Raw genomic sequence first — 24,120 nt, forward strand, 5'->3', positions numbered from 1 at the left:
AAAAAAAGACTTGTTTAATGCTACACGCAAGAAATAAACTCCGGTTTGTGCATATAAGTGATGCACTCCTATTTGGTACATAAAATTGATGTTTATTCTTTTATAATAAGAAAGCAAGACTGGCAACACCAAACAAGGCAACAAGGGCTTTTGAAACACTAGCAGTGGAAGCACCGGCACCCTGAGCAAAAATAGATCCAGACGATTGGGGACGGCCGGGTAAACCACTCAGTGTTGCTTTAGGACCAGCTGAAGTAGGAGCAGCAGCAGGACGGATTTCAATAGGAATAGGTAACTTGGTATTAGTGGCCTTGTCGAAGAATACAACGTGGTAATTGCCTGGCTTCACAGTAGAGGGGATATTGAAATTAATTGAATGTTCATAATAAGTAAGATTGCCTTCACGTTTAATAAACGCATCTGTCTTGGATACGTCTGCTGTAGCTGCCACAGTAATTGTAGTACTTGTGGCATTAATTGTGGTGTTAGCAGAAGTATTGGCAGCAGAAGGAGCAGCAGGTACAATGGCAGGAGCAGTAGGTACTAAGTCAATTTGAAGATTAAGAGCTATAATGCATTAGTTTTAGAGCTTTGTTTAGATCTGTTTACCTGAACTATCTACATCAGAAAAAAGACGATAGGTACATGGCAAGATTTGTCCTACGACATAAGGACCATTACTGACAGGACTTGTAACATTATAGTTTCTTGTAGGTGCAGTGATTTGAGCTGAAGCAACTGCAGTAAACAGGACAAGAGCAAGAAATTTCATTGTAGAAACAAATAATGAAAAAGAGAAAAAAAAGAAAGGATACTCAAGAGATTAAAAAAAAAAAGAATGGAAAAATGGATTTGTTTATATGCAACATAAAAAAATCAACGTTGATCTCCTTGACAGCTCTCCTATAGTATTTCAAAGAGTAAGACAGTGTCCCTTGCAGTACGTACCTAAATTGTTGTTATTCGCAAACAATCTCTCTCTTAAGCAGACGAATTATAAGGTTTATTACTATCATAACTAAGCTAATGTCCACAAAAAGGACAAGATGCCAATGGCAGCTACACTAATAAGTGAAAATTCCATGTTGTGGCCAGAAGAACTAATCACACTAGGTCCAGAGACAGGCCTTGAAGGGGAAACAGAAGATTTAGGTGATGGAGTATAGGGAGTAAGCGTAGTGCTTGAGGCTACATAAAATCAGTACACTAATAAGCAAAACAAAACAAAAACGACTTACCGCTAGAAGCATTACTGATCATAGATGGCAATAGAATGTTTGTCGTTGAAGCGGCTGTAGCAGAAATTGTGTTAGTAAAAGTTCCAGTAGAACTAGCAACAGCAGCAGCAGCAGAGAAGAGATCACTTGAAGTGGTATCTGAAGAAACAGTGCTTGAGATATGAGAGGCGTCATCCCAAGTACTTGTGGGTGCGATGGACTTAGAAAAATCCGACAAAGTGTTTTTAGGCTTGATAGACTTTGAAGAAGCAGGCCAAGTGTTTGTAAATAAACCAGATTCAAAAGTAATGGAAGTAGCAGCATCAGCTGTGGCTGTATGATGGTGGTGGTGTTTATGTTGGCCTTGAGTTTCTTTTGCTTTTGTGGTGGTATGTTTCTCTTCTTTCTCTTCGTCTTCTGTTTCTTCTTTGTGTTTCTTTGGTGGACTATGGTGTTGAGCCTCTTCTTCTTTTTCGTGCTTCTTTACTGTGCTGTGATGCTGAGTCTCTTCATTTTTCTTACCGGTCTCAATATCAGCTTGCTTTACTACAGTATGAGAGGGAGGGAGTAGACTATGGGTGGTTGTTTTTTCTACGTTATGGATAATTCTTCGTTTAGGAGCATCGTTTCCGTCAACTTCGTTTTCATCAGGCTCGTCTTCATCAGGTTCATTTTCTGTCAAGCATTATTACATGCATATAAAACCTGACTTATTTTTTTTTATCTTACCATTTTCAGCATAAGCAACTTGAAACATAATAGCTAAAAGAGCAAGTAATAAAAAAATAGTTTGGAGCTTCATCTTGCAAGAAGGATATGGAAAAGAGAAAAAAGCATAAAAGAAAATGGCCGGCTTTATATACGACTTGTAGCAGATTAATACATGTCTTTTTTGGTATCATCTCATGTCTTTTATCGATTTAATTAAGGACTTATGATCATTAATCATCTTTAAGGACCCTTTTCTTTATATCTACAGTTCATCAATTGAATCATGATATTGACAAAATTCACTAGTCTAATTGATTCAGTAACTATAGTCTATTCATTCAGGTATTGATATCATGAACAAAGAGCCTCCTTGAATAAAAAAAAAAGGCTGACTCCTCTTTTCTTTTGTCTATAATTCAATTGTAACAATATCATCCCTGAAAGGGCGCTTTTAAAAAGTGTTCCCTATCTTGCAATCTACTCCAGAATTAAAAAAAAAAATACTCATCAATATTAATAATAAGTTGTATGAAGTATCATTTTCTATATCCAGTGACAGAGGTTCATTTGTTGGATATAAAAAGATGTATAAACTCCTCGAAATTAATCATTTCCTGTATTAAATTTGACATATAACCAGTCTCTATTTTTTTTCTTTTGCATGACAAATAAGACAAGGTGGTCAATTGAAATTAGGGTTTTGGTATTAGTAAATACCTTGTTTATTAAAGAAAGGAGAATGAAATAGTACGGGGATCATGTTTTTTTTGTATAATAATATACGCCCCTTCCTTTTCAAATTGTCTCCCAGAAAGAAAACAGCTCGACTGTATTTCTGCATATCTGGCAAAATCCCACTGTAACAAATGATGCTTTTTCAGTGAACCTTATGAGTTAATCCAAATATAGAAAACAAACCAAAAAAGATTAAGTGGTGCAAACAGAGAAAAAATGTCATAGCACAAAACCTTAAATCAAAAAAGCTTTTTGCTTTACCCTGAAATGACGAAAATAGTGTATCACGTAGTACTTATTTATCATAAAGAAAATAAAATCGTATACGATGGCTCCACTCTCCGTCACCATAGCGCAAGTAATTGTGTTTTTCTTTAATTGCTTACACTGTGTTGACAAAGTGAACTTTGGATGATGCGAAAATTGAGCTAGTATCAAAACGAATTTTGACAAATAAAAGAGCAAAGATTGGACTATTAAGAAGTGAACTTTGGTTGGGAACCAAAACGAATTTAATTGATTGGAAAGCGAACATTGGGTTAAAAACCACTGTAAGACATAAAGGGGATATATACATACATACATAATAAAGACATAATATAATTTAACGAGAGAATACTCTAATCTTCCATTCTTCTTTTTGGTTATCGGTAGGTGTGGTAGTCATATCTCCTACCGTCTTTAAAGAATCACTAGATGCGTTCTTGGCTTTGCTGACATTCAAGGTATCTACTACAAAAGGATTGTTTTCGTCTCTTGCTCTTTGTTCTTCAATCTGAAGTTTCTTGGCTAATTCAGCGTCTCTCTTGATTTGATCGTATTGTGACAAGTACATTTCAAGTGTCTCTGGGTCAAAACCAAGGTCTTCGTCTTCTTCTTCACTGCTGCTGCTTGCACTATTTGAAGGAACGATATCATCTTCTTCATTAAAGCGACTAGCTCGACTCATAATAGATGCTTCATCATCTGCTTTGTTGGCAGTTGTGTTGCTGCCAGATGAATGGTCGCTCTCGGACAATTTCCATGATCGGGTAAGTAAATCACGCCATTCAGACATAATACTTTCATCATTCATCATGGCTTCTTCAGCAGCAGCGTCCATCGTAGTTTCAGGGAAAATTTCCTCCTCTGTGTCTTGTTCAATGGGTGATGGTTCACTTGGAACAGGAGCCTTATCGTTAGTTGAAGAGTATACGGGAAGGCATTTGTACAGCAGATTCCAATAACAAGTTGAGCCAATAAAGAAAAAGATCGGCTCGAAACTGGAGAAACTAATCGCTAAATAGGCTTCATAACCAATGACACATAACATCATCATAAAAACAGATGCACAAACTAACAGGGCGGTTGGTTTAGCTAGGAAAGAAAAAAAAACTATGGTTAATAATGGGCTTGCCATGAATGCACCTAAAAAGTGCTTACCAACATGTGGCTCGAGTTTATGTCTTGTTAATTGTGCTTTTTCCAATAAGAGACGATAATAAGGAGCAAGCATGGTCATTGTTCTTTCTACTGGTGATTTGTTTTCTTCAGGTGTTTTGGCATCTGGTTTCATGGTTTGTACAAGCAAGCTAGGGTTTTGTTGTTCAACCGTTAAATCAGTAGGTGATTCAATAAATGATGAGCTTTGATTGTTTGTTAAAGATAAGGAATGTGTGGTGGTCGAAGGAGAGGAGGGATTCATGACACGTAAAGGGCCAACGGGTGGTTTAGGGTATGAAGAAGGTAAAAGCATAGGTACAGGTGGTATATCGCCATTATTACTTTGAGTAGATAGTTTCTTTTGTTGTGTGTGAGTTGGTGCGAGTAGCTGCATAGTAAAGAGAGACTGGAACTCGATCAGGAACTCAATGACGTATTTTGATATCTTGTACTGAACAGGCGTGTTATGGTCAGGGTGACGAAGTAGACCTGGACAAAAGACCGCGGCAAGGTTGGGTATATTCATTTTAGTGTCGGAAGCAGCAGATGCAAATAGGCTGAGTGTGTCGAGCATATAGAGTAATAAATGTTGATGTGGAGTAGGCAAGCTTTGAATCAGTTTCTGAAAAGCTTCAATACGACTTTCATTATTCGTGTATGTCTTGTTGTCTATTGTTATTATGGTACATTAGCATTTTTTAGCGCAAAATACCCGTTTGACTTACTCATCACATCACGGAATTGCTGATAATAGTCAAAGGGGATAACTGGATCAGGCAATTTGTTCAGATAACGTCTTAAGAGACTTGCAGCGTCATGAACTGTGTAACCATCCCAGTTTAGATCCAATCCATAATTGCTGGTACTTTGATCAAAAATAAACTCCAAGGCATTTACTCGCTTTATGTTGCCAGAGACTCGAAAGATGCCTTCTGTGGCCAACCCTATGTATCAAGTAAGTACCTAATAAATTGATATAGATGTTTACCATTCTTCTTGAGGAATGAACCGCATTTAGCAACAACGATAGGAATAGCACCAGCTTTTGTATGTCGTATATTATCATCATCAATATAGCCTACTGTGGTTTTGGCATACTTGATCGACATAGAAAGAGGAATACCAAATACGCCACCTTTTTTTTTGTTGTCAATTCGTTTTGTCAATGCAATTCCAAGGAAAAAGCTTACCTTTAGGCATATTTGGATCAACCTTCCTGCCATTGCCATTAGGAATCGTGACTCTTTTGAGCCAACCACGAAAGGATCGTCGCTTGCTTAAGGATGAAGATGTAGGGTTACTATTAGATCGCTTCATTAAATATAAATTATGAAAAGAAAATAAGAAAAAAAAAAGCCATCATATATATGCAGATTGTGAGTGTGACAAATTACATCAATTCGTTACATCTTGAAATTTCACTTGTCGTATATGGAAAGACCGTAGATACGTGTAACTCCAAATACCTGACTATTCTATATAAGCTATTCATTTTCGCCTTAGTCACTTCTTTGAGTTCATGCTTCAGCGATCCGTTTTTTTGTTACGCAGACTGTGATAAGGAAATAAAGTACTAAAATACCACTAAGGCACACTTGTACTTCTCTGTCTTGGCTCAGCCTAGCTTTTGGATATCTGGTAGAGGTCATATTACAGATCGACATTCACTTGTCTAATTGAATCTAACCATAAACGAGTCTTTCCATCAGTTTTTTACTGGCTTATTCTTCAAATCAACTTTGTGCCAATCTTGAAGGTTTAGATGAATTAGATAATTGAACAATCACAACAGAAATAACCCAAAGCAATGTATTTAATAGATCAGATACTTTCACTTCTTTCTTCAGTCAATCGATAGCCATGTGTAAAATGCAAATGAAGATAAAAAATCATTTGGATTGTGTGAATTGTATTTTTTGCTCGTGACAATTGGTAAAGAGGATAGTTTGGACAAACAGCAATGTTACTTGGGACATTTTAACATTGATAACTGAAAGGAGACGATGGAACTATGCTATATTTTTATGCATTTCATTCTGACGATAAAGTTTTCTTCTCAAAAGGAGAGAAAGAGCATTTAAAATAATAGGCAAGTGTCAAAATAAGCTTTTAGAGTCCTGATTTGCAAGTATTCCGGCTGCATGATGAGCATCAAATAGTTACACAAATAAGTACACAGTGCTAGAGCAATGTTTGCCATTTAGTTTCTTGGCAAAACAATGTGAATATCAAATGTACAATAATAAAATGACTCAATCAGAAGAAGTTATCTTTGTAGATTCATAAGGAAAGGTGTTGCTTGTACTTGAAAGCAGCTATGGCAGATCGCAAAGCAATTTTGGTGAAAAGGGGGCACTTTTCTTTCAAGCCCTAAATATATGAAGTATAGGAAAAGAATCTATAAATGAGTTTACTGTGTTTAGCTTGTCTCCTCAAAGCTAAACCGAAATGGTAACTATAAAAGATGATACAAGTCATAGGTTACATAGTTCAAAATGAAACAAACATTTCTATATCTCAAAATTTATCTATATGCTTTTTGGGGGGTTCACTTTTAGGAAGAATAACGCTAATTTTATTTATTTTTTGTTCAGAATGAAAGGCTTTTTTCATCATTGTATATTGTAAAGCGAAACCAAAATCAAGATTCAGTTTTACTAAATTCTTCTAAATGACTTTTTTTCTGAATCAATAAGGAAAAATAGACTACCCAAAAAAAATGAGTAAAGAGTTGCATCTAATCATCTAAAGCTTGTTTTTTTTCCTTTCCGCCTGTATGACATTACTCACAGATGGACAGTCACCTTCCAAATAAGGGCATCTATCTAAAATTCCTGCTAAATCACCTCTCTTCTTTTTCTTTTCTTTTCTCTGTTTCCTTTTACTCTCACATAACAAGAAACAATCATGGACAGTCAAAAAGTTGGTATTCTCGGAGGTAAGAACCTATACCATTAAGTATGCGTACTAACAAACAATAAAATAATAGGTGGTCAATTAGGCCGTATGATGATTGAAGCAGCTTCTCGTCTCAATCTTCAAGTAACTGTCCTCGATGACCCCACAGATGCTCCTGCCAAGCAGATTGAAGCCACTCAATCTCATATTCATGGTGCATTTAATGATGCTTCTAAGATCCGTGAACTTGCTAGCCAAGTCGATGTATTAACTGTTGAAATTGAGCATGTTGATGCAGAAGTTTTGGCTGCCATTGAAAAAGAAGGTCATGTCCGTGTCTGTCCTTCTGCTTTCACTGTCAAGACAATCCAAGATAAATATGTTCAAAAGCAACACTTGACATCTCATGGTATTCCTGTTGCTGACTATGTCGAATGTCCTAATACGGAAGCTGTCAAAAAGGCTGCTCAACAATTTGGTTATCCATTCATGCTCAAGTCCAAGACGATGGCTTATGACGGTAAGGGTAACTATGCTATCAAGTCAGAAGAGGATATTGAAAAAGCTGTTGCTACATTGTCCAAGACACCATTATATGCTGAAAAGTGGGCTCCCTTTGTAAAAGAATTAGCTGTCATGGTTGTTCGTCGTGCTAACGGTGAAGTGCGTGCTTATCCTGTAGTGGAAACAATTCACAAGAATAGCATTTGCCATCTTGTGATTGCTCCTGCTCAAATTGATGGCTCTGTTGCTGCCAAAGCTCAAGGTATTGCTGAATTGGCCATCAAGACATTCCCTGGTGCTGGTATTTTTGGTGTAGAAATGTTTGTCATGGCTGATGGTGAAATCTTGTTAAACGAAATTGCACCCCGTCCTCATAACTCTGGTCACTATACTATCGAAGCCTGTGAGACATCTCAATTTGAGAACCATATGCGTGCTGTTCTTGACATGCCCTTGGGAAGTACTGCCATGAAGGTGCCTGCTTCTATTATGGTCAATATTCTAGGTGAAAATGAAGATATGGAATCATGCTACAAGCCTTGTCATGAAGCATTATTGGCTGATGGTGCTACTATTCATTTGTACGGTAAAAAAGCATGTAGAGCAGGTCGTAAGATGGGCCACATCACGTTGGTGGGTGATTCAATGATGCAAGTCCAAAAGAACCTCAAACCCATTTTAGAAGCCATTGAGCCAGGTGTAGAACGTCCATTGACTGTGCGTCCTTTAGTGGCTATGATTATGGGTTCAGATAGTGATTTGCCTGTCATGAAAGTAGGCGCCAAGATCTTAAAGGACTTTGGTATTCCTTTTGAATTGTCTATTGTCTCTGCACATCGTACACCTATCAGAATGGTTGAATATGCTCAATCTGCTGCCGAACGTGGTTTGATGGCCATTATTGCTGGTGCTGGTGGTGCTGCTCATTTACCTGGTATGGTAGCTTCCATGACACCCTTACCAGTCATCGGTGTGCCTGTCAAGGGCAGTTCATTAGATGGTGTGGATTCACTCCATAGTATTGTGCAAATGCCTCGTGGTATCCCTGTGGCTACTGTGGCTATTAACAACAGTACCAACGCTGCTCTTTTAGCTATTCGTATCTTAGCTGCATCTATTCCTTCTATTCAAAAGCAAATGGTTGACTATATGAACAATATGGAAGGCGAAGTGATGAACAAAATAGAGAGATTGGATAATGTTGGCTGGGAAAACTACTAAAATGTTTATTGTATAAAGTTTAAATGCAAATGTGTTAATAAAAGTGTCTATATGTGTTCATGATTCCATCCATTTAAAGGAACCCATTAAGAGATTCTTCTTTGGCAAACGACCAGGTGAAGGCGATAAAATAGTCACTTTCTTCTTTTCTTCATCCACATCAGAAACATAAATAAATCCTGCTACATTGCTACTCAACAACTTGTTTTCGTGCTCGTCATCTTCTGTATTCAACATGGCAAGAATAGAGTGAAGACACATATCATAATTATCCACTCTGACAACTTGGGTTTCATCAGAAGAACTGTCCATACCCAAGGGCAATGCGCTAGAAGGAGCAATAACATCGCCTACACGCCAAATCTTGATATCGTCATAGTTGACCAACATACTGTAAGGAGACAATTCGCATTTAGGAGAACCGTAGAAATATTCATGTATTTTAGTACGTTGCAGGCGAGTCTTGAATTGACGATCGCGTTCAACAACACCTCCAGACTTGGAAAGCTTGACAACTGAGACTGATTTACCAGCTAAAATTCTAGTCATGTCACTATACAATCGTTCATGGCCCAATACAATCACCACATTGACTAGTCCATGTAAATAATGGTAAGCGACTTATTCTTACCTTACCTGAAAATTCTTCAATAACATGTTGAATAATGTCATAGCCAACATGGTCAATGAGACCCGCTGTATCAATAATAAAGCCTGAAGTACGACATTCTTCGTCCACTGCTATACGTTGTTTGATAGCTTCTGATAGTTGTGTTGTTACCATTTTGTATAGTTTGACATTTTCATCAGGATTTTCAAATCCATAATAATAAGCCAAAGGCATTGTAGAAGAGCCCATGGAAGCTGCTGTTGTGGCAGAAGATCCAAAGCCTTCTTCTACATCAATGATATTGTTGATACAGGTTGCTGTTACAGTGCCAGGCATCGTAATGGATCCTTCTGTTGTGTCTAATGAGACATAGATAGGAACACCACCTTGTCGAAGTGCATAACTTACAAGTATTTTACATAGTGATGTCTTTCCAACATCGTGAGGACCAATCACAAGTACACGCGGTCCTATTGTGTTTGCTTCTTTTCTAGCTTGAATACGAAGCTGCTCTAAAGCCAAGTGAGTGTTTAAATAGCTGGTCATGGGTGTTTCATTGGCAGTATACTCGACCAGAAAAGTGTTTCTGACTTCCAAGGTGCAACCGTGCCAAGTATAGACAGCTGCCTTTCGACCAGTGAAGGTGTAGACGACGCCAACAGCTAGTTCTGTGCCAAAAATTTCAGCTGTTCCTTTGACAAGCTTTATTTGAGCTTTAGTGTTGAACTCAACTTCAAAACGAAACTCATGATCAGGCCCAAGAACAATTTGACGAGAAGGTCCAAGATTATCTTCCTAAGTGAACAAAGTTAGATCAAGACGTGTTTTCTTTTTCTCTTGCCTTTTCTTGTTGCATTTTTTTCAAAGAAACAATTTTTAAAAAGGAAGCGCTTAATAGCCGTCTTTTTTTTTTCTCTTCTGTTCTGTGAAGGCAAAAAAGTTACACAAAGTTGTTTTTTTTATTATGCATGTCAAGCATATCATTTGGAAAAAAATAAGGTGTGCAAGCAAGACTTTCAAGAGGTTTCAAGCATCTTTAAGCTTCATTATTTGGTAATATACATTCAACTAAGCCTATTTCACGAGTCAGTATTAAGAAAAAGTTTTTAACAAAGCTATGGGTTAGCCTCTTTTTTTTTTTTATTAACCTACAGCATGATAGACATTTGTAGACTCATTGTATCGAATCAAAGACATCTCAGGTGAAACAAGTTCACCTATAAGAAGCTTTTCCTTGTCCCCCTTTTATTTTTCCAAAACAAGCTTGTTATACTCCACCAATGGTATCTATTCGGAACTCAAATGTGACAAGTCAAAAAAGAATAAAAGGCCAACACAGAACAGACAATCTTTTTTTTCTACTTTGTATATTTACTTATTACATTCAACATGTGTGGAATTTCAGCTCTTATTTTGGCCGATTCTAATGGAGCTGCTTGTCCTGATTTGTTTGAAAGTTTAGGGCTCCTTCAACATCGTGGCCAGGTAAATATCAAACATTGATCCTACATGACATACTTATTTTTATATAGGACGCTGCTGGTATTATTACTTGTGCTGCGAAAGGTCGTTTTTATCAATGCAAAGGAAACGGTATGGTGAGAGATGTCTTCAACGAACAACAACTCTCCAATCTTGTTGGTAGTCTTGGTATTGGTCATGGTAATTCCTTTCTATTTTTTTTTAGTCTTGTACTAATGCAACATCGATAGTCCGTTACCCCACAGCTGGTTCATCTTCTATGTCTGAAGCTCAACCATTTTATGTTAACTCACCCTATGGTATCACTTTTGCTCATGTAAGCGACCAATCATAAAATATTTTTGTTAATGCTTTCCTTGTTAGAATGGTAACTTGACAAATGCTAGAGAATTAAGAGCTTTCCTTGACAAAGTCGCACATCGTCATATCAACACCGATTCCGACTCCGAATTATTGTTAAACATCTTGGCTAACAACCTACAAAAGACGGGCAAGTTCAGGTAAAAAAAAAAAAAGATTTTAAGTCACACAAGCGGATGATGGGTCATACATCTCATCTAATTTTTTTTTTATCTATAGAGTCAATGAAGAAGATATCTTTACTGCTATTAAGGATTTGTATGGACAATGCAAGGGTGCATATGCCTGTGTGGCTATGATTGCAGGCTTTGGTATTATTGGTTTTCGTGATCCTCATGGTATTCGACCTTTGATTTTGGGTCGCCGTCAAAGTGGTGCTGGGTATGATTACATGTTTGCTTCTGAAAGTGTCGTTTTAGAAGCCCTTGGTTTCACTGATTTTGAAGATGTGAAGCCTGGAGAAGCTATTATTATTACTCGCGAGCAGGTCTCTCGTCGTCGCTTAGTGATTGAGCAAAACTTAGGTCCCTGTATCTTTGAATATGTTTACTTTGCTCGTCAAGATAGTATCATTGATGGTATTTCTGTCTACAAGGCTCGTCTTGCTATGGGTGAAGCTTTGGCAGATCAAGTGATCAGAGCCTTTGGTGATAATATAGATATTGATGTTGTTATTCCCGTAAGTATACAAAGTTGGGTCATCATAAGGGTAACTGATTGTGTCTGTAGGTTCCTGACACAAGTCGTGCTGCTGCTCTTCAATGCTCTCGTAAATTAAACATCGTTTATCGTGAAGGATTCAATAAGAACAGATATGTTGGTAGAACATTTATTATGCCAGGTCAACAAGTGAGACGAAAGAATGTTAGACGCAAATTGAATGCCATGGCTTTAGAATTTCACGGAAAGAATGTGTTGCTTGTTGATGGTAAGGAAACATCCATATATATATATAGACACATATATTTATACTGGGAATAGATTCCATTGTTAGAGGTACAACCTCGAAAGAGATTATCCAAATGGCTCGTGAAGCAGGTGCCAAAAAGGTCTATTTTGCTTCTTGTGCTCCTCCTATTCGATACCCCAATGTTTATGGCATTGATATGCCTGTCCGTCGTGAACTTGTTGCTTATGGTCGTAATGAAGAAGAAATCGCTCGTGAAATCGGTGCTGACAAGGTGATTTATGAAGATTTGAATGATCTGACTGAATCTGTTCGTCAATTTAACCCTGCTATCGAAACCTTTGATACTTCTGTCTTTGATGGTAAATATGTTACTCAAGACATTGACGAATCATATTTCGCATACATTGAAGGTGAACGCAATGACGACGATAAATCAACCAATACTGACAATGAAAGCATTGGTTTACACAACAACTACAAGAAGTAATTATATATATATATTCACTTATTCCTAGATGTATTATAAAATAAAAGAAGGAAAGAACAAAATTTCCATTGTAGACAATACATTTATAAACAACGTGACGGTCAGAATTCATGTCACATTCTTTTTCCAGCAATAATTACATATGCTGTTTGTTAAAAAAAAAGTGAGAGCATTTTCTTTTTCTTTTTTCTTTTTTTATTTCGCGCGTATACCATACATATACACGTATATATATGAGCATATAGGAAATCTTTCGCGCATAATACAATGAACAATACACCAACACAACAAATAAACACCAATATTCCATCAAAATATGCAGCTCTTATTAATACCGGCAAGGCTATTGACCAAGTCATATCGAAAGACCAAGAACATCCTGACCTTGTCAACGCTTTAAATGGTAAAATAGACTAGTATTTCTTGTCTCGAAACTCAACCTTCACATAGCACCTACTTCCTCAGTTTACGCGGCTCCTTTAATAAGTTCAAAGCGCGAGTTTTCTGAGATAGGCAAAGTAAACATACCAGCCCATTTGTTCGATAGAATAGCCAGTAAAGTATTGGAATCAAAATAAACATAATGCCAACTAACTTTCTATCCCCTAGGTATTCAATGTCGTACTTTCTCGGGCATCTTTCCAGAAATCTCTAGAGCTTGGTTAACTATTGACAATACGTTGTATTTGTGGGATTACAATAACCCGTAAGAAAGAACGAGTAGAATGTAAAGTAATTAACTGCATACTTTAGTATGGCAGAGATTTTCGAATATGCAGATCAAGATCAAATTATTTTGAGTGCTGCTCTTATTAAATCTAGGCCAGGTAAATGGCAGTAGAATCAACATTGTATATTCATTGTCACTCTAGGACTTTTCAACGAAACTGTCAAATATTTGATTGTGGTAGCAACACCATTGCAAGTCATTTTCATTGCTGTCATCAAGCCCAACCATCTTCCATCAGTCAGTCACAGTACACCAGATCATAGAAGAGTTGAATATATGGCTACCAGAACAGTAGTGTCAACAGACGACGTCAAGATTCGCTCTATTACTGGTACAGATGATGGTAGAATCTTTGTAGTCAGTCATGATGGTCGATTACATGAAATCATTCTTACTGTAAATATCCATTTTATTAATGTATCAAAAACCAACATGTTTGTTATAGAGTGATTCTGCTTATTGGCTTCGAAGTGACTATATGCTTTGTAGAACACAAAGCTTTTATGAAAAACTTGTCCCAGCACTAGCCCAACCTTTAATTGGACTTGATAGACATCGTAAGTTTTATGAGGAATGAAATAATGGCTCACCTACTTTATATAGCTCGCGTCAAATCAATTGCTGTGGATAATGAACGCCAAGTATTGTACTTGCTTTGCGAAAAATCAGTCATTGAAGTGGTTTATTTGGGAGACGCTACAGACAATTACAAGCCAATCTTTATGCATAAAAATATTGTAGAAAATGCAATGCAGATATGTAGACAGCAAGTGAGAAGTGCGACTGAAAGAGACTTCCAGATTGAGTCCATTCATGTGATTTCTAAAAAGGAATCCAAGCGTATTCACTTGATGGCCATCACAATCACTGGATATCGCCTTTATTTTACACACTATCAAGATGGATTCCGAACCATGATGAATGTTGTAGAACGACCCAGTACATTAGAATTAGGACACATTCGTATGCCTCCATTAGAGCGTCTTGATGTGACTCAGATGGCACCTACTTTTTCTAAGTCGTATTATGATTGTGGTATTTGTGTGTCAGTCAAGGCAAAAGATGATATGTCAGATTCGCTTCAAATCACATCCGTTGGGTTTGGCAAACTTCCAGCACCTAAACAACCTCAAAGCTCCAGTTCAGCTATTAGAATGACTACCAGCATACCAACAGTGGTGGTAAATAGTAGCAAAATAGTGTTCAAAAAAGATGAGTTGCTGATATTTTGGTTAGAACAATGTCAACTATTTTGAGACAAGAGCTTTATTGCATCTTAATGAAAAAGTCTGGACTATTGTTGAACTGAACAAAGACCTTTTCGGCAATCATCCCATTAAAGAAATTTCACAGCAATTCTCAGATCCTCCTCGCCAATTTGGTGTATTGACAACTCAATCCATTACATTTTACAAGAAAGAACGACCTGTTGACATTTTGCATCACCTTGTTCAACAACTTGCTGATAAATCAAATGATTATTTAAAGTACACTCAGTCCTTCGTTGAACGTTACGGACAAGCAGAATCATGCGCCATGTGTTTATCTATTATTTGTGACAGTACAGATCAAAAAGTAGAAGAACAAGCGACTGACCTGTATTTTCGTTTTGGAGGCGATCCTTCATCTACTCATTCATCTCAAGTCTTGGGTAACTTTTTGGCTCGAGTAGCTGGAGAAGAAGATGTGATTTACAGTGGAAAGCGTGATGGCCTTTTGTTGTATTTTGCTCGCATTGTTGCACCTGTTTGGAAGTTGGCACTCTTTCCTGCTGAGTAAGGAATTCACACTCATCGTGCCATGAGCAAATATCATTGACCTGTTCTTTTTTTTTTTAGGAATAGTCCTGCTACAGATACACAAATCCAAGTTAGATTAAATATCGCAAAAGAAAATTTGCTCAAGCTAAAAAGCTTTATGGAAAAGTAAGCAAAGCACAGCCACGATGGTTGTCTAACAAATGCATTAGGAATTCCCATATTTATATATCACCACATATCACGGATCCTAGATTCCAGGCTACCGATAATAGATCACTTACTTTGAAATTGGTAAGAAGATATTGTTTTTGATCTGTGTCTCTGATGCACATTCATTTTAGGCTGAACAAAAATCCATGCACAGCATTTATACACTACTTGTGCAGTCTATCGAAGCTATTTCCTTTATTGGGTTTGTTGTCGAAACAACACACTATATTGGTATTGAAAAATAGTAAGTGTAAACTCAGGGCATTGGCTTGTTGTGAGATGCTGAATCGTTCTTTTATAGTTTAGGCAGTGATGTGCAAAAGGACAAAATACACGATTTACACTTGTGTTCCGTCCTGACAACTATGGAAGGCCGAGAATTAGTGCATGAACTCACAATAGGCACTATTGCTCGCTTTGGAACAGGATATAATCATGCAGGATGTCACGTCGTCAGCCAAGAACTCGAAACTAGATGTAAAAACTTTTTTGGATCAAGTGATATTTGCTTTTTTAAGGGTCTTGAATATCTGTATGCAGTGGAGCAAGGAGAATCTGATCCTGAGAAAGAATACGCTTTAAAAGAGTCTTTGGTGTGGTTCAAGAAAGCAGCGGATGAAATAACCAAGCTTAAAAGTATCTGTAGTCAATACATGCGCTATTCTTTCCATATAGGGATCATCGAATTAGTACTGGAGCGGGCTCGTCGACTTGACCCTAATAACCAAGGTCTTTTGGCTTTCAAATCACCTGAAATGCGAGACGAAAACAATTTGGCACTCATGTATGCTCGTTTTGAAGCTTATGATTGCATCCTCAATGCTCTGTTAGACATGTTTTCTTTCAGAACAAATTCTGTGCCAGCTGATCGCAAACCTATTGATGATCCCCATACCTATGTTACCAATGTGGTTAGTGTTGCTCTTTCAAGCGATGATGAGCTCTTCCATTACCGACTTTATCGATGGTTTAGAGAAATGGGTTGTATGGATGAGCTTTTGTCTGTCGATACAAAGTATTTGTTGTATTACTTGCATAACTACGAGGACGACCAAAAAGTGAAGTACAGCTTTTTATTCCAGTACTATAAAAACAGAGAAGACTTCTTTAGAGCCGCTAAATATTCGGAAGCCTTGGCTGATCTGCCAGGTGTACCAATGAATGACCGTATTGCCCATCTGGCCAATGCATTGATTGCTGCTCGTTGTGCTGAAAAGCAAGTTCAAGATTATCATCATGACTATCTACGACACTTAAATCATCGCATAGTATGGGCACAAATCCAAGGACGTATGAGAGACATTATTTATAGTCAAGGCGGACAAGGTGCTGCTGAAGCTGTTGAACATTTAAATCAGCATTTACTTTCTCCTGAAGAATTACAAGAAAACTTTAGACATGTTCCACAAATCACTCAATTGCTTGAGGAAGTGGCTTTAAGAAATGGACAAACTTAAGTTGCTTTCTCTCTTTTTTTCTTGCTCTTACAAACAATAATAAAAAAAGACATTCTAACAACATTTTGCTGTAAGAATTTTGCTTTATGTGTATTATTACACATTCGCTATAGCTACTTATGAACCTTTTTTTTTATGGTTATGCAAACAGTTCAATATTTGGAATAGCTCGCAGGTACCATGTTGAATGAATATATGTATCATCTAGATAACAACGATTTGTGTAATTAGAAACATACAAATTATTACTTTATCATTGGTAACCACAATCATTTTTCTGCATGCAACTCATGAATAACAGTCCTACCTACCTAAGCTCACTTCAATCTAGTTTGTAGATAAGGTGTCATTTCCGTAAAGTAATCACTCTGAGCATGACAACAAACTCAACAACAATACATTATTTATTTTGCTTTTTTTTTTGGCACAAACTATTTTGATTCTAGGCGACAAGTTGACTAGATACCAAAAAGATTATCTTGGGCACTTTATTACTTTTTAGATCTGTGCATCTGGTTGTTCTGCCGATTTTTTTTTAAAGCCGGCAATTATTTCACCTTGCTATTGGTGCATGCTCTATTCTTAAACTTAGCAATGGTTTCTGCATCTGTGTGTCATGGTGTCAGTAGTATTATTGCTTGAAGAATACCATGTTTCACTTTAAGAATAGTGAATATCTGTATAGATGATGATGCACTCATATTGTCTATTTCACATTACTCATTGTGCTTTGATCTTTCTAATGACAAGCATGCATAATCTGTAGTTACTCTAAGCCTTAAAGGAAATAGGAATCCAATTATGACTAGACACTTTAAAGAATAATAACATTGTCACACAAATCTATGATTGACACACACACACATTCACTTCATACAATCACCTGTACAATAGCGGTCTTTTTCTTTTGGCACTAGTCAATTTACCATCTTTTTTTTAAGCCAACTGTACTTGAGGTAAGCGCGGAGGATCCTTCGTATCGTTCTGTTGTCGTAAAGACGCCAAAATTATCTTGACAGAGCTTCGATGCATGCTATGACTCATTTTAATTGGATGCACGTTTTTGGTTATATTATCGGATTCAGGGATTCATCTTGTAGGTACATTATCTTACTTCAGTACTTGCAGTAACAAATATTGAATTCAATGCACTGAAGATTGAGAAAAAAGAAGGACTTTTTGGCAATCATTGATAGATAGGCACCCGAGTACAATGGCGCCATTTAGAAGTCAATAGTGTTGTCTGGTTATCTTTCCATGTTAAAAAAAAAAAAAAGAGACCAGAATTGGTTTATATATGTAAGTTAAATAGTAGATATTTAAAAACTTTAAACATCATCTCTCGTATTCAGAAGTGACACTATTTAATAAGCAACAATGCATGTTCTTTTGTCAATTGCTTTTTCCAGTTAGTCATAATGGAAGAGATCAAAGCGTCTGAAGCACAAAGGGTGCACGAAAGATAACTGAATTAGGAAACTAAAAAAAGTAGATGGTGAATCACACACACACAGACATCAAATCTTTTTTTTTTTCGCTGTAAAAATGTCATGCTTATTGGCTCTTTTTAGACATTTCTCTGAGGAGTTTGAAGTCATTACTATAATAACAACCCTTGATCTTTAAGGAAATGTGGAAATTGTAGTCAATGTGGTTTTACGTGCATCTAAAAAAAAAAAGTGAATGTATGATAGTAACCCGTTACACACTGTGTAGATAAGGCACAAGTCGATCGTTTCTCACTTGAAACCTGAATGAATTGATTGGAAGCACTTTGAGAAGGCTCTAATGTAACAAAAAAAGGAAAGCTTAAATCAGCAAGAATTCTTCACTTCTTTTCTCTTTCTTTCACCTCTTGTTTTTTTTTTCTTATCCTAAAAAAACTATTCATCACATTGAGAAAAGAACCATTCAGAGGAGAAAAGAGCATGGGACAGCCACAATCAACCGATACTGGAGTTGTCATGGATACCCCAAAAAGTTACCCTAACAACCAACCTCGTCCTGCTAAACCAGCACTTAAGAAACCACCACCTAACATGGGTTCATTTTTCGATGCACAAATGGCAGCACCAATGCCACATGCTCAAGCACGAAAGCCAAATCGACCTAAAGACGATTTCAATTTTTATTTTGAAGTTGCCTCTGTTACGCCTCAACCAGTGACGAATACTAAGTCTAGATCTCAAAACTCCAACTCATCTTTAAAAACCTCATCTAAGAAGTCGTCTTCTCTATACCCTTCATCCACGCAACTTTCGCAAAAAAAGAAAGGCACACCTACCAGCTCTTCCGCATCTTCTATCGCTAGCTCAACTCTCCCCGGCGATTTAAATGAATCTTCTATCAAAAATAGCAAAACAGAAACAAAGACATCTAATTACCTTGTCATACAGAACAGAAAGTACTGGAAGGGACAAGGTTCTCAGAATTTCATTTTGCCTTATGATGATGATGAATCAGACAGACTTATGACACTGGTAACGAATTGACTTTATTTTTTCTTTCACTTGAACTCATTTCTCTAAATAGCATTATATCTTGAAATCAACTTTTCAAGGTAACTTCACAGCTCCTGTTTACCCATTACTTGAACAAAATGTGCGTAGAGCAAAAGCACTTGATATTGGTTGTGGTGCAGGCACCTGGTAGGGCTATCTTGAGCTCAATTGAATGATTTATTAAATTTTGATAGGATCCTTGAAATGGCTACAGAATTCCCTAATGCTGAATTTTATGGTGTAGACGAATGTCCCATGTTCCCAACACATATTAAGCCAGGCAATTCTCATTTCTTGGCCCATAACGTTTTGAAGGGATTACCCTATGAAGATAAAACGTTTGACTTTGTATATATGCGAAATATGATCTTGTATTTCACACCAGAAGAGCTTTCCAGTTTGCTTATGGAAATTTCCCGAGTAATGAAACCTGGTGCTTATTTCGAAATCATAGACACAAACTATACTGTTCGTCATGCTGGTCCTATTACGAGCAAAGTAATTAACACTGATTGTAAGTTGTTCATGTGTGTGAAGATTAGACTCCATGCTCATTCACTATAGTGAAATCTTTATTATATGCTGGTTCACTTGCAACAAAAGCTACTCAACATGATTCAACTACAAGTCATCCTATTTTCAGCTATTTAACGTTGGCAACATCCCCACAAAAGCCTGCTACTTCATTTATTGGCAGCTTTATTGACATCTCTCAAGAACATGCTACTCTTCCTCTTGGTTGGGGTGGAAACCAAATCAGTACACTTCATGCAAAGAACTTTATGGGATTCTTGACTGGCCTCCAATCAAAGAATCAAGAAATTCAGGTACCCATGAACAAGCATATGATTGACGATGTGATGGATGAATGTGAACGTTACAAGTCTTATCTTGACTGGTTTTCTTGTTATGCCCGTAAACCTCCTATGGATGATGAGCACATTGACCAAAGCACACTTGATTCTATACATGAATTTGTAGAAGGCTTTGTTGATGTATGATTTGTTCTTAAAAGCGCAATTTTCCAAAATGTAAATTGCCAAGCATCTAATAAAGATAGCCTTCGTGTTACACTTTTAACACAAATCGATCGTTATCTCCTGTCCTCTCAAGTACCAGTCTGTCATACACAAAAGAGAAAAAGCGACGTCATTTAGTATGGGTTGTAGCGTATACAATGAGAATTTATTCATATGAATTTAAAGAAAAAAAAAAGATAATAAAGATAATACTAATAATAATAGAGAAAAAAAGGAAAATTATGATTTTGTAGTAAGAGCTCGATGGGCTTCAGCTAATTGAGCTTCAAGCACACGAATACGATCTTCAAGTCCTTTGTCTTTAGAGACCAAAGCACTTTTTTCCGACTCTAGCACGGCAACACGGGTCGTAAGTCGGGCATTATCTGATTCCAGCTCAGCAACTTGCTTCTCTAAACTTTCCATCTTGATGATCTTCTTGAGACGGGAACGACGAGCAGCATCTGTGTTCTTTTGACGCTTTTGAGCAGCTTCATCACTGTCCATGGCGTCTGATTTACGTTTCATGACATTGGAAGCAGGAGGCGTGAATCCACCAGGACGAGGAGCAATGGGAACAACATTAGAAGTCTTGGGCATGATAGCCACAGGCTTACGTTGTGCAGTCACAGGACGAGGAGGAGGCACATTGGATTTCAAGATTTCAGGAAAGAGAGCAACGAGAGCGTCAGTAGATACAGCACCTTCTTGATCATGATTGACAGAACCAGGGCTTGTTAAAGGAGGAGAAATAGGCAGGAGTTGAAGGATATCTTCAAAATTATCTGCAGTTGGTTGTGGTTGATTGGCCAGAGCATCTGTGTTGATGATGGGCGTAAGTTGGTTAAACCAATCATTGATCGTGCAAGTAGGTGAGTTACTGAACATAAAAGGTGATTCAGGTTGTTGTTGTTGCTGAGGGATGGGACTGTAGCCAGTCGTAAAGAATGGGTAAGTGGTAGATGAGTTATTCATTTTTGGATTTGTTTATAAAAGGGGATGATTTGAAAATTGTTCTGATTAATTTGGGTTCTTGGAGTAAAAGTAAGTTTTCTTTCTGGAACAGGTAGAGGGCTCGTCAGTAGTATAGGAGAAGAAAGGTTTGGAGGGTTGGGGGTTTAATAAAACCACTTTTTGGGGACAATCAAAAAACATATTCAACAAATTTAACAAATGATACAATATTTAACAAAGAGGGAACAAGATAGAAAAGGCGGGAAAGCAAGAGAGATTTAAAAGGCAACCATTTTTAATGTGGTGTATATATGTGTGTATGTGTGTATGTGTAAGAGAGTAGAAAATAGGCAAAGAAATAATTAATTAAGAGAGCAAGAGGAGAGCGGTAAAAAGAAGCGCTAAGATATGTGCGTGTGTATAATACACTTGTTAAATAAAGCAAGTAAGAAGAAGAAAAGAAAGAAAAAGAGATTTTTTTTTTTGTCTTTTGAACCAAAAGATGCTGAGATGTAAATTAAACAAGCTGCGTTTGGTGAATTAAAAAAAAATTTTTTTTCTTTGGTTTCATTTAACACTAAAAATATGTTTACCCAATTAGGCACACTTACTAATCACAGCTTTCTATAAATGGTATCTTATGTGAATGTCGATCATGAAATGAAGAATCCTTTATTGTTATGCTATCTCAAGAGAATGAAGAAATAATCATAAGCTGTGTAAGAGTCTTATGTTTAGGTAGATCAAATTTGACTCAAGTGTTATGTATACATATTTGTCTGAAAGAGCATTCATTGAAGTTTGCCATTGTGTAAATTCTATTCTAAATAAGTAGTATTCTTCTTTAGATGTCCTGTTGAGACAAGCACAGTAAGTCATTCTTGCCTATAAATAGGGTCTTGGTAGAGGGAGGGAGGGAAAAAGGACATGTTCTTTAAGTCTGTCTTGACTATTTATGCTTATTTCAGTTGAGCCTCCGTCTTACAAGAAGTGCTTCCTTAAACAGCAAATACGTTCATTCCAATGTAGACTTCCATTTCTGAAAGTATCTGTAGCACAAAGTTATTCTAGATTTACACTAAAAATTCTTATCTATATCAAACAAGCTTGATTGGTTAAAAGGAATTGCTCATAACTGATTTGCAAGTCTGATTGGTACGTTTATTTAAAGTGTGTGAAAAACGAAATAAAAGACGCATCATCTGGTTTTAAGTTTATGCACCTTCCAGTTGCTAGTCTTGATCCGTTTTCTAGTAATGTAAGGTTGTTCAATTTTCTCCTGAAGCCGTCTTTTTCTGTTTGTGAATTGTATACCATGTTTTGGGGGCGAACTATTGATATACCATTCAAGCGCTCCTCTTTGTTTGAGCTTGATTGAAGTTCTTTGTTTCTTTGTAAATGGCTTCGAAGAAATTATGAGTTGAGCAGCATGATCATATTCATGTGCTTGTTCGTCCTCTACAGGCAATGGAGTCCAGTCTTCATCACTCTCTGTATCACTACTGTTGAATGGAGATTGAATTATGTCCATCAGCTCAACCACATCCTTATCATGCAAAGGTATATTTGAAGCATGAATAGTATATTTTGCATTTTTACTAGTGACTTGTTTCTGAACAGTCTTAACATTGTCAATAGCAACAGTGTCTTGATCTTGGATTGAATTGTCTTCTTTTGCTTCGATTGATACTTTCTCTTTTGATTTTGTTTCTTTTAAAACTTCTGCTTTATCCACTTGTTTCAATTCATTTGTCTCTTGCTCTTTTACTTTCTTGTTTTCAGCTGTCTTATCTTGTTCTTTTGTTATTTGAACTAAATCTTCTCTTTTAATCACGACTCTAAGTTCCTTCACTGCTTTAGACGCCTTCTGATATAATTGTTCTTTTGTTGTTTTAGCTAAATCTTTTTGTTTAATTATTGTGTGTTCTTTCGCTGTTTCAATTGTCTCTGCATTTGACTGTTCCTGTTTTATTACTTCTTTTTGTTCTTTTGCTGTCTCGACTACTTCTTCTTGATATTTCGCTGTTTCAGTTGTCTCCCTTTCTTCTATAGCTTGATTACTTTTCATGAGATTGTTCGCAGTAATTTTATTCGGCTGGTTTGCTTCCACTGATTTATCAATGTTTGCTTCAACCCGGTTATTTAAACAAAATGTTTTTTTGTCTATGGTATCTTGACCTGCATCATTAACTTCCATCAAATCATCGACAGTGACATATGGAAGGTCATTTACAAAATCTTGTTCAGCTATTTCTTGCATATCTGTTGATTCGCTAGGCTGTATATTTACAATACTATCTACACTTTTACTACGTTGAATATGATGCTTCTGTAAGTTGGGTGGCAAAAGAGAAATACTGCTAAAGTCTATCATTTCATCGTCTTCATCGTCTTCTTTCCGCGATCTTCTAAATAGATCTCGGTAACTTGACCTAGCAACACGATCCTCTTTCTTTGGTTGTGGTTTTCCTATGCTGACATGCGGTTTATGATGGTTGTGATCTGTTGGTGTACCCCAAAGTTCAGAGAGAATCACTCGATCCTGTTCAGAAGGTAGTTGAAGGAACAGGTCGTCTATTAAATGGCGGGAAGTAGCTGGTGTAATAAATCCAGGATCCAATACTTCCTTTTGCGGTAGAACCCTTCGCTTTCGTCTAAGTGGTGGTGGCATATGGCGTGTAGGAATGAAAAGCAAAAAAGAAAAAGGGTGTAGTAGTAATTTTTTAAAATTTGGGCTCCTTTTGAGTCTCAGCATTCGTTTGAAATGATGACAGAAAGCCAGGGGGATATATAGAATGAATACACTTATGTTCAGGACGCGTTCATAATTGTACTACACGCATAATAAGAACAAAGAGTGTCATGTCGCTTATTTAATTGATCTGACTGTTTTGGGTTCTTTGACATGTCATGTCCATTGTGTCTACAAAGT

At 37.0% G+C, this 24,120-nt stretch overlaps 10 protein-coding genes across 10 annotated transcripts; 4 read left to right on the forward strand and 6 right to left on the reverse strand.

Moving 5' to 3' along the window:
• Window positions 1–12: 12 nt before the first annotated feature.
• On the reverse strand, window positions 13–805 carry B0P05DRAFT_545854 (uncharacterized protein). The gene is made up of 2 exons (XM_051578689.1): window positions 610–805; window positions 13–567 (listed from the first exon to the last, which is right to left on the reverse strand). Exons 1-2 carry the CDS (start codon window positions 770–772, stop codon window positions 101–103), a joined length of 630 nt encoding a protein of 209 aa, XP_051433830.1. The 5' UTR covers window positions 773–805; the 3' UTR covers window positions 13–100.
• Window positions 806–1,059: 254 nt separating this feature from the next.
• Window positions 1,060–2,021, reverse strand: B0P05DRAFT_545857 (uncharacterized protein; the record flags this gene model as incomplete). Its single annotated transcript, XM_051578690.1, has 2 exons — window positions 1,060–1,892; window positions 1,947–2,021. Coding segments are annotated over 2 exons (761 nt in total), but the record flags the coding sequence as incomplete, so codon positions are not given.
• A 934-nt stretch (window positions 2,022–2,955) lies between these two features.
• B0P05DRAFT_545859 (Rho GTPase activation protein) lies at window positions 2,956–5,501 on the reverse strand. Its single transcript, XM_051578691.1, has 5 exons — window positions 5,276–5,501; window positions 5,074–5,220; window positions 4,811–5,029; window positions 4,086–4,754; window positions 2,956–4,019 (listed from the first exon to the last, which is right to left on the reverse strand). Exons 1-5 carry the CDS (start codon window positions 5,400–5,402, stop codon window positions 3,268–3,270), a joined length of 1,914 nt encoding a protein of 637 aa, XP_051433832.1. The 5' UTR covers window positions 5,403–5,501; the 3' UTR covers window positions 2,956–3,267.
• A 1,463-nt stretch (window positions 5,502–6,964) lies between these two features.
• On the forward strand, window positions 6,965–8,753 carry B0P05DRAFT_545861 (phosphoribosylaminoimidazole carboxylase). Its single transcript, XM_051578692.1, has 2 exons — window positions 6,965–7,023; window positions 7,075–8,753. Exons 1-2 carry the CDS (start codon window positions 6,993–6,995, stop codon window positions 8,706–8,708), a joined length of 1,665 nt encoding a protein of 554 aa, XP_051433833.1. The 5' UTR covers window positions 6,965–6,992; the 3' UTR covers window positions 8,709–8,753.
• Window positions 8,754–10,426, reverse strand: B0P05DRAFT_492881 (Pre-mRNA cleavage complex II protein Clp1-domain-containing protein). Its single transcript, XM_051575348.1, has 3 exons — window positions 10,160–10,426; window positions 9,345–10,113; window positions 8,754–9,301 (listed from the first exon to the last, which is right to left on the reverse strand). Exons 1-3 carry the CDS (start codon window positions 10,172–10,174, stop codon window positions 8,766–8,768), a joined length of 1,320 nt encoding a protein of 439 aa, XP_051433834.1. The 5' UTR covers window positions 10,175–10,426; the 3' UTR covers window positions 8,754–8,765.
• Window positions 10,427–10,913: 487 nt separating this feature from the next.
• On the forward strand, window positions 10,914–12,637 carry B0P05DRAFT_511884 (amidophosphoribosyltransferase; the record flags this gene model as incomplete). Its single annotated transcript, XM_051575624.1, has 6 exons — window positions 10,914–10,980; window positions 11,031–11,116; window positions 11,164–11,300; window positions 11,380–11,839; window positions 11,890–12,088; window positions 12,142–12,637. The coding sequence occupies 6 exons, from the start codon at window positions 10,914–10,916 to the stop codon at window positions 12,555–12,557; spliced, it is 1,365 nt and encodes a 454-aa protein (XP_051433835.1). The 3' UTR covers window positions 12,558–12,637.
• A 91-nt stretch (window positions 12,638–12,728) lies between these two features.
• Window positions 12,729–16,776, forward strand: B0P05DRAFT_545869 (Nup133 N terminal like-domain-containing protein). Its single transcript, XM_051578693.1, has 12 exons — window positions 12,729–12,960; window positions 13,008–13,112; window positions 13,167–13,263; window positions 13,311–13,384; window positions 13,430–13,683; window positions 13,733–13,844; window positions 13,891–14,468; window positions 14,524–15,062; window positions 15,126–15,212; window positions 15,257–15,338; window positions 15,389–15,501; window positions 15,559–16,776. Exons 1-12 carry the CDS (start codon window positions 12,825–12,827, stop codon window positions 16,712–16,714), a joined length of 3,333 nt encoding a protein of 1,110 aa, XP_051433836.1. The 5' UTR covers window positions 12,729–12,824; the 3' UTR covers window positions 16,715–16,776.
• Window positions 16,777–18,642: 1,866 nt separating this feature from the next.
• B0P05DRAFT_588101 (S-adenosyl-L-methionine-dependent methyltransferase) lies at window positions 18,643–20,216 on the forward strand (the record flags this gene model as incomplete). The annotated part of the gene is made up of 4 exons (XM_051582637.1): window positions 18,643–19,194; window positions 19,247–19,362; window positions 19,410–19,729; window positions 19,780–20,216. 4 exons carry the CDS (start codon window positions 18,643–18,645, stop codon window positions 20,214–20,216), a joined length of 1,425 nt encoding a protein of 474 aa, XP_051433837.1.
• Window positions 20,217–20,373: 157 nt separating this feature from the next.
• On the reverse strand, window positions 20,374–21,627 carry B0P05DRAFT_545873 (uncharacterized protein). The gene has a single exon (XM_051578694.1). It carries the CDS (start codon window positions 21,207–21,209, stop codon window positions 20,475–20,477), a length of 735 nt encoding a protein of 244 aa, XP_051433838.1. The 5' UTR covers window positions 21,210–21,627; the 3' UTR covers window positions 20,374–20,474.
• A 759-nt stretch (window positions 21,628–22,386) lies between these two features.
• Window positions 22,387–23,859, reverse strand: B0P05DRAFT_572425 (uncharacterized protein; the record flags this gene model as incomplete). Its single annotated transcript, XM_051581439.1, has 1 exon — window positions 22,387–23,859. One exon carries the CDS (start codon window positions 23,857–23,859, stop codon window positions 22,387–22,389), a length of 1,473 nt encoding a protein of 490 aa, XP_051433839.1.
• Between the last annotated feature and the right edge of the window lie 261 nt (window positions 23,860–24,120).

This window comes from Gilbertella persicaria, assembly GCF_025201335.1.
Source record: "Gilbertella persicaria strain CBS 190.32 chromosome Unknown B0P05scaffold_25, whole genome shotgun sequence".
NCBI classification, from domain to species: Eukaryota; Fungi; Mucoromycota; class Mucoromycetes; order Mucorales; family Choanephoraceae; genus Gilbertella; species Gilbertella persicaria.

Excerpts from the sequence above, each read along its gene's own strand:
- B0P05DRAFT_545854 (XM_051578689.1), bottom strand. The coding sequence starts at position 772 with ATGAAATTTCTTGCTCTTGTCCTGTTTACTGCAGTTGCTTCAGCTCAA. Across the intron at positions 568-609 it reads TTCTGATGTAGATAGTTCAG|CTCTTAATCTTCAAATTGAC; the intron begins GTAAACAGATCT and ends AATGCATTATAG.
- B0P05DRAFT_545859 (XM_051578691.1), bottom strand. The coding sequence starts at position 5,402 with ATGAAGCGATCTAATAGTAACCCTACATCTTCATCCTTAAGCAAGCGA. Across the intron at positions 5,221-5,275 it reads TGATCCAAATATGCCTAAAG|GTGGCGTATTTGGTATTCCT; the intron begins GTAAGCTTTTTC and ends ACAAAAAAAAAG. Across the intron at positions 4,755-4,810 it reads GCAATTCCGTGATGTGATGA|ACAACAAGACATACACGAAT; the intron begins GTAAGTCAAACG and ends TAATAACAATAG.
- B0P05DRAFT_545861 (XM_051578692.1), top strand. The coding sequence starts at position 6,993 with ATGGACAGTCAAAAAGTTGGTATTCTCGGAG. Across the intron at positions 7,024-7,074 it reads AAAAGTTGGTATTCTCGGAG|GTGGTCAATTAGGCCGTATG; the intron begins GTAAGAACCTAT and ends ATAAAATAATAG.
- B0P05DRAFT_492881 (XM_051575348.1), bottom strand. Across the intron at positions 9,302-9,344 it reads TGTTATTGAAGAATTTTCAG|TCAATGTGGTGATTGTATTG; the intron begins GTAAGGTAAGAA and ends TACATGGACTAG.
- B0P05DRAFT_545869 (XM_051578693.1), top strand. The coding sequence starts at position 12,825 with ATGAACAATACACCAACACAACAAATAAACACCAATATTCCATCAAAA. Across the intron at positions 13,385-13,429 it reads TCTTATTAAATCTAGGCCAG|GACTTTTCAACGAAACTGTC; the intron begins GTAAATGGCAGT and ends TTGTCACTCTAG. Across the intron at positions 13,845-13,890 it reads AATTGGACTTGATAGACATC|CTCGCGTCAAATCAATTGCT; the intron begins GTAAGTTTTATG and ends TACTTTATATAG.
- B0P05DRAFT_545873 (XM_051578694.1), bottom strand. The coding sequence starts at position 21,209 with ATGAATAACTCATCTACCACTTACCCATTCTTTACGACTGGCTACAGT.